At 54.3% G+C, this 8,034-nt stretch overlaps 1 protein-coding gene across 1 annotated transcript in view; it reads right to left on the reverse strand.

Annotated features, from left to right (window-relative positions):
* Positions 1 to 6,694, reverse strand: part of KCNIP1 (potassium voltage-gated channel interacting protein 1) — a 338,382-nt gene extending 331,688 nt beyond the window's left edge. Inside the window, exon 1 of the mRNA XM_032337034.1 lies at positions 6,248 to 6,694. Within this exon, the coding sequence (XP_032192925.1) occupies positions 6,248 to 6,335 (88 nt within the window). The 5' untranslated portion in view covers positions 6,336 to 6,694. The remainder of the gene's footprint in view (positions 1 to 6,247) is intronic.
* Positions 6,695 to 8,034: the final 1,340 nt, after the last annotated feature.

Consider the following 8,034-nt stretch of genomic DNA (forward strand, 5'->3'; position numbering starts at 1 on the left):
TCTCATCTTCTGCTTCCTCTCTCCTCCCTAACCCTCTGCCCTTCCGTGGGATCCTCAGAGCCTAGGTCCTTCCTCTGGCCTTCCTGGTTGGGGTGCAGATAGACACCAAGGGGACACTGGTCAGCCATGGTGGACAGGCCCTGCAGGTTTGCTGTTGAGGGGCCAATCGTGCAAAGCATTAGAAAACTGGAATGGAAGAGGGGCCAAGTGGCCCCAAAGAAGGACAGCCATGGCAGGTGGCAGGAGGCTGCAGTGGGACTATGGGAGACCCCAGAGAGCACCTGGCCAGTGAAATGGGTGAGGGAGTGATGTGTGTGGCATAGGGAGGCAAGGATGGGAGACAGGTAGGCTGGGATGAGGGCCAGTGGGTGTGGGGTGAGCCCAGGCGAGCTTGGTCCTCACTCCGGCGGGTGCTGGCTTCAACTGGAGAGGCAAGAATAGACCAGAACCCTCAGTGATTTAACTTTCTGCCTATGACCAGGCCAAGCACTCAGAGCTTCCTGGACGCAACCAGGGAGTAGGGCTGTCCTAGCATGACCCAGTGCTGGCCTATGCTGCCAGGGCAGTGAGCTCGCTGGGACTCAGGGTGGTGGGCAAGTGCACACAAGCAGAGCTGCTTGTGGAACAAGTGGCTCCTCCTTTTGGCAAAGGGCTCTGTCACATCTCATAGGCCCCAAGGTTCCTAGGGTCAAGGCTATTGCTTTCCCAGAGAATTCTAGTAAAAAGTCAGTCTCTCAATTCCGAGGTGTCTGGTGCCTAAAATGTTGTGTATTTCCACACTGACATGATGACTCCTCACATTTGCCCTGTAAGAAGGGAGAGTGGTGGGGAGGGTCCCTTATGGACTTGAAGCCCATTCAATGTCTGGCAGGAGTCTTGGGCCCAGCGTACCTATCTGAGGGGTGGCAGTGATTTTGGAAGAGCGTGTATGTGGTTGTCTTGCTGACCTTGGCCTGCAGAATGTTCTGTTCCCCATAAAACTCCTTCCTTAACCCAGGCCATGCCACATTAAGGAATTTGTCCAACTCTTTGGAAGACCGGTGGCTTCTGTAAAAAACCCCAGCTGGCATCACGGTTCTTGACAAACCCACCTACAAAATTATGGGAATCATTTCCATACATTTCCCATAAACTGCATGGGAAGCTGGGGCACTCTTTTGCCAGTGACAAGGTGGGGACCAATCCCCTCAGGGGTGTCTTCTCTAGCCCCATGGAGCAGAAGAGAGACAGTGCCTCATCCTGGCCCCAGTAGGACTTGGGTTTCGATCCCTACTCTGCCGCTTATTGCCAGCTGGACCACCTGGTCAGTTTCCTTACCCGGTAAAATGGTGGTTGCAACCCCTCCTCCCAAGGTCAGGACTGGGCCAAGATAGGAGAGGTGCCGAGGGCACAGCTCAGTAGGGAGGAACTCAGTACTAGCCCTACTAGCCACAGTCTGTCACTCCTGTCATCCTCACTGAGTTATAATACAACGTTTACACTGGGTTTATTATTACCTCCAATTAAAGGAATGAGCCTCGGCTTGGGGTGGTGGTGATGTGTGTGTGTGTACCTCACCCAAGCTCACACAGCTGTTAGATGACAGAGCTGGGACTCAAGCTGGGCCTGCCTGAAGGCAGAGCCAAGTTCAAGGTCAGTTCCTCCAGAAGAGGAAGCAAGAGGAACAGCGTGTCTGTGACAGGTCTGAAGCACACAGAGAAACCACGGGCCAGGGTGGGAGAGGGGAGTTCGGGCTCCAGGGCATTGTCCTTGAGATAAATCTTACAAGGTCACCCTCTCCCCACCCTGCAGCTGTGCGGGTGGCCTGGACAACTGGAAGCTCTCTGGGATTGAATTCTTCCCTCCTGCTGGCTTTGGCTTTGCCATCTGTGTCTGGGGTGACAGATGGGTTCCCAAAGTGCGGAAGGAGATGAGTTGAAACCTCCCCACCCAGAGTGGGGCCTGCACCACTTGGGTTCCCACCTGCGGTCCCAGGGTCTCTGGGAAACAGCTGGGGAGCTGGCTGTGTAGGAAGAGAACCAGGCAGGTTCCCAAACCCTGGGGTTAACCAACCGTCTAAGCCAGGAGCTGGGCTGTTAAGTAAGTTAAAGAGCCAGAGAAGGCCTGGCTCTGGGAGTCATGCTCTTTACTCCTAATAAGGGAACTGGGAATGGAAAGGGCTCAGAGGTCGATCTCAGCACTAGGTGGGACCTTAGGAAAGCAAGTTCTAGAGAGGGGAGTAGAATATTCTAGATCGACCACTCTCAGAGTCTGTGCCAGCTGGGAAGAAACCGGGGTTAGTGAGGTGGAGCGCCGGCCCTGAGGCGCTCGCAGTGCTGGGGATCAGCTGATAACTGCAATCCCATCAGTGAACACTTCCTGGGAATTTAGTATTTCCAGAGCTTTAGAGCCACACTCTTGTTTAATCCTATAAGGAGGGCGTTGTGATCCCCATTTCTAGATTCGGTAACTGAGGCCAGAGAGGTGAGGGACCCTGCAGGAGACTTCCTGGCCTGTGTGCAATGGACCCGAGGATGCCCCAGTCTGGCAACTCCCTGTCCTTCCCACTGCATAAGTGGTTGACAAATTTGTTTTGTTTTGTTTTGTTTTAAAGCAAGAGAAACTCGTTCTTTAAGTTTTGGAGAAATTCAGGACGTAGAACAAGTCAGAGTCAAGCTGAAGGAGCAGGGATGGGCGTGCCAGATCTCCCCCACTCTACCCCCTTGGGGGATGATTACATGCCCTTCCAGAGACACCAAGAGTGCTCAGGCATGGTTCTGAGCCACCTGTCTGGTGGGAGGCTCACTCTCTGGTCACAGATCAGGCCTTGCAGTGGACGGAGTTCAGAGAGCGTTTACCAAGCACCTCTGGGACACCTTACATAGTGTGTCCTGGAAATCCACACTCTACATGTCCTCTGAGGACCCCTGGCGGATGGACGTCTGTGCCCCAAGGGGCTACTTCAGTAACTTTATACTATCGGCAAAGCATCCACTCCAGGCCTGGCACTGGCCAGGTGTCTCCGGCCATAGTGACAAGGAAAAGCCCACGTGATCTCTGCCCTTACAGACCTCAAGTCCGGTAGGGAAGACACCCTTTAGCAAACATTTTTAAAAGAAACATAGATCACAGATTGTGATCAGAGCTATAGAGGAAAAGCTCAAGGTCAAGGAGTTGTGTGAGCAGGAGAAGTTGGTCAGTTCATCTCTGAAAAGGGCATTGGTGAGCCAAGTCTGAGCCACCTGCAGCATAGGCCAGTGCGAGAGGGGACGGCTACAATAGCGGGGACGTGGCCGTGGTCCGGGCATGGAAGGACAGGGAGGGGGGGACTTGGGCTCTCCCGGTCCTCCGGGTATTCCCAAGGCAGGGAAGAAATAGCGAGTTGTCCGCGTAACAAGTAGGAGGTGCCTGGTCCTGTAGAATCTTTACATTCCTCAATTCGGAAAGCGACAAAGAAAAATCCGTTTAACGGTTGGATTATTGCAATTCGAGGCCCCCGTGCAATGACTAATGAGTAAGTGAAGTCACAATTATACCCAGCGATCATTAAACTACTGCAATGTGTCGGTGAAGGATATAATCTAGTCACCAGGGCTGGCCTATGCATAAGAAAGACCTGCTTTGCTCCCCTGCTCCAGTCCTGGCCCTGCTCCCGTGGTCATTTATTTAACAAATATTTAACAAACACCTGGGTTGGGCAGAACACCAGTTCCCCAGCGCGTGCCTGGCACAGAGCCAGGGCTGTGTAAACACTCGGTGCTCCCTGCAGAGTGGAGAGACTCGATCCTGCCCTGGTGCCCACCGTGGGCCTCCTCCCTAAGCCCTGGCTATAGGAATCTCAATACGGATGCGGGTCGGAGAAAGGCCAGGTGGCCACTAGGTTCCCAGCGCTGGTCCCTGTGGAGCCTTTTCTGTGTCCCATGGGTCTTAGTCTCTGGGACTCTGAGTGGAGGGAGGGGGCCATCCTGGCCTGCTGTCTGGCTTCTCCATGGACACTGCTCCCCCTGCTTCCACCTGCCCAGTCCTACCCTCCTCCTCACCTCAGCTGATGCCACTTTCAGATGAACCTCTGGCTCTGGCCCCCAGGCCTGCCTCCATCTCTGCACTCTGCCTTGTGTCTGGTTTTCAGCCTGTGCCTCACCAGGGTGTGCATGTCCTACTGGAGGACTTGTGTCATATTCTCCACGTGCCCAGTGTCCAGCAATTAGTGCGGCGCAGGGTAGGTGCTCAGTAAATAAATCTTCAGCCAATGGTTGTAGGCAAATATGCAAAAGACAGTATCTTCCTGTTCATTTATTCAAATAGCCACCTAGCCACTCTCTGTTACACACACACACACACACACACACCGCTCTCTGCACGTTCTCTCTCCCCCTGACTGATTCATTTGCTCATACTTAACTCTGTTGCTGTGATGTCTCCCCATCTGGAGCTGCCTGGAGAGCACAGATCCACCTGCAGCCAGCTACACTGAAGGACTTTGACTCTGTTCTTGCAGATGGCATGGCCTAGGCCACCCTCTCCAGACCCATGCCCATCTCAGTCCCAGACAGCCCCCTCACATCCGGTCACTGCAATGCAGTCCATAGAGGGATCCTGTGTCTCAGCTTCCCTGGATCCTTGCAACCACGTTGGAAGGTAAACAGGGTGCAAGTAATGGACCCATTTCACAGATGAAGAAACTAAGGCTCAGAGAGGCTGAGGCCTTCACAGGGAGCAAAGCCAGAGTTGAGATCTCAGCTTCCCAAGTGTGGGCCAAAGCTCTTTCTGCTAATCCTCTGGGAAGCAAAGGCTGAGATGGGGTGCTACCCCTCACCCCTCATCCCCTGAGATCCTGGAATCTGTGACATGGAGAGAAAATCCTGTTTGGAGGGATTGAATCGCGGGGAGAACTCTTGGGCATCCTCCTTTCCTGGCTCTCAGCTCCTCACCTCTATCCATCCCACGTGGGCCCCAGGAAACCTGCCCGCAGCCTGACCCTCAGCCTTGGGCTGTTGGTCTCCCTGGGCATCCTGGAGGCGCAGCACCCTATTTGAGAAATGTGGAGGCAGATCCAGGGTGATGATGGGGCCGAGGAAGGAGCTAGGCAGAACTCAGCACCCCTCCCCCTGACATTTGCAGTTCGGTTTGCTCCAGGCTGGATCTCCAGGGCAGGGAACACCTGGGCCGCGTCATCCCAGCTGGCCACACGCAGCCTTTATCTTCCCTCCTTGTCGCTTAAAAAAATGCTAGTCAAGGTTTTGTGGCCCTCCCTCCTTCCCTGAATACTAGGCCTGCTGCTTCCAATGCATCTCCCCCAAAGACTCTTTCCTCCCGAAAGAGGGCATGAATATTTAAAGACTTTTCTTCAGCCAGTGAAACCACATCATGCTGCTGCTCTCTCTTCAAATTTTATCTCCAAAAACTTTGCCAGAGTCTCTCTGAGGGCCTCGCCCTCTCTGGCACAGTGTAATGGCTTGGGGGTGGGGGGTAGGGGGGTTGGCTCTGGAGACAGGAACGGCCCCAAGAAGTCAACCTCCCCTCCGCGTCCTGGGGCTGACTTGTGTGCACGCAGTCCTAGGTCTGGTTCGCAACAACCCTTCCTGCTGCCCGGGAAGTTGAACCTACCGGCCCTCTGCTGCCCCAGTTCTTGGAGGAGCAGAGGAGACAGACATAGACAAAGGCAGAATCCGCAGAGGAGCAGGGGTCCCAGGGAGCAGAATGAGGACGAAAGCCCCAGAAATGCAGGACCCTGGAACCTGGCAAGAGAAAGTCTTTGGCGCATTGGCCCCTGGAGCTGACATGAATCCGGCGTTCACCCGTGCATGGCGGACTCCGGCCCCTCCGCCACCTCCTGCTGGCCTCCTCTAGCGGCTCGGTTCTGCAGAATTACTCACAGCCCACCGCATCAAATCTCTCTTTTATCAACAAGACACAACACTCCCTGGATAACTTCTTGAAACTCTGGTCACGCTAAGCAGCCTCCAGTGCTCCGAGAAGGGTTCTGTCCCTCTGCCCGCCTGTAGCCAATCAGCCACACACCACCAAATCCATTTCCAAAGTTCCAGGCAATTATGGCCAGCTGAGCTCCCTGGCATGGTGCCCACCCACCCAGAGCCAGGACCTAGGTTGTCAGCAACCCCAACTCCCAGCCACGCTAGTCCCCCCTGCTGTCCTCTGAGACCCCGGCACACCGGAACAGCCACAGATGCCACCCTAAGGCGCTTGCCACCGTGGCTAGCCAGACCACATTAAGACAGAAAACGAGGGTCAAGGCCAGGCTCCCTACCTTTGCTGAGGGTCCCGGTGATGAGCTTAAAGATGGTCTGGGCAAATTTCACGAACCCAAGCTTGCATCTTTTGGAGCAGCCACTCATGATGGTGGAGGGAAGGTAGGCTCTGCTGTCAGCGCCCAGAAGGAAAAGCGCCCACCTTGCGTGGCCCTGGAACTTGGAGCCCGCCTAGGCAAACCCTGCGAGGCGGAGGTCCCCCAGAAGCTCCGGGAACAGCACAGCTGCCTCTGCAGTGAGTCCGGCTTCTGCATCCAGAAAGCCTGCAGGGCACGATGTTTGCTCCCTTCCTCCCTCCCTCCCTCCACCCCCTCCTGCTGTCCACTCAAGTCCTCACCACGGAAGGACCTCAGGACGCTGGGGCTGGGACAGGGACGTCCTGCCAGGGCACAGGGCGCTCCGAGGGAACCAAGGAGGAGTGAGGCTGAGCAGAGCAGGGAGGGAGGAGCTGGCGTTCTCCCAGGCTTTGCTGACTGTCTTTCTTACATGGCAGTGGTAATGTAGCAATTAATACTCGAGTCAGAAGGGAGGGACTGCTACGCAAAAACACTCCGCTCAGCAGCCTCCTGCTCGCTCTCCCGCTCTTTCCTTCCTGGTTAATCTAATAGATCAATTCTCCCTGCCCTGATCGGGATGTGGGAGAACTCCCCACAGAGCCAAAAGCCACCGCTCAGCACTCAGTGGAAAGTTTGTAGGCAGAAGCCCGGCGACCTGGTTTGCATCATGAAATTGGGCTGAGTAGGAGCCCCCGGGGGAGCTGGCCTGTGCAGCCCCCCCCCCCACACCGGGCACCAGCAGCAAGAGCTGCCTGCCTCTGTGGCTGGGAAGGCCAGTGCCTCCGACCACCTCCAACTCCAGGCGCTCCGACTCAAAGTTGGCCAAGAGTCTGTGCACTCTCATCGGGCTAGGAGTGCGATTGTCGCTTTCCATGATGAAAGTATTCCTCAAAAATGCCAGAAGAGAATTCAGTCTGATTACAGTACAATACTCCCGGAAGTAAACCTGCAAGGTGGTATGCAAATATGAAATGCACATGCAAATAAAAAGTCTGCTATGCAAATAGGCTTAATTAAAATATCTGGTTGCCATTCAGTACCACAGACTGTGCAGGTTGGAAGGGACCTCGGCAGACATCTCATCCCACCCCCTACACAGGGCATGAACTTTCCCCATGACATCCACACTGTTCCTTGGTGATTCAAAAGTTCCTCCGAGGGCCGTCAGCATCACCGTGATGCGCTGTGGCCACACAAACAACAGGTATGGAAACCCCTGTCAGCTGAACTAAGCCAAACCCTTGGAAAGTCTTTCTTTTCCTCTCTTGCCTCCCTGGTTGCTGCTTCTCTGGGATATTTGAGAAGAATAGATTGCTTATGAGCCAGAGAATGGGCTACCCGTTGACAAAATGCCAGATAAATGGAATTCATGCTCTACGCCCGGTGTCTTCCCCACGGTCCATGAGTCATGTGGAAGTGAATCTTGAATCTCAGTGATCTCAGTGAATCCCAGCCCTTCGGGGATGGGGGTAGAGGGGTCACCATCAAATTTCAGCTCTAAGACTAGACTTCGGAGACAGCCCACAAGCACAGAGTAGCCTGAATCACCAGCATGACTCACAACGTATACAGAGAGAGGAGTCCTGACGGAAAGTATCCCATTGTGCTTGATGTCTTAGAGCTTGAATCGCCCCATTATTCACTCTCTTTTTTTCTTAAGGGATTGAAAGTTCCAGTTAAAAGGCACACAGTGTCTGGTAATGTTAATGGCATTTGGTCTTTGGTTCGTG

Source organism: Mustela erminea, chromosome 3 (assembly GCF_009829155.1).
Source record: "Mustela erminea isolate mMusErm1 chromosome 3, mMusErm1.Pri, whole genome shotgun sequence".
Taxonomy (NCBI): Eukaryota; Metazoa; Chordata; class Mammalia; order Carnivora; family Mustelidae; genus Mustela; species Mustela erminea.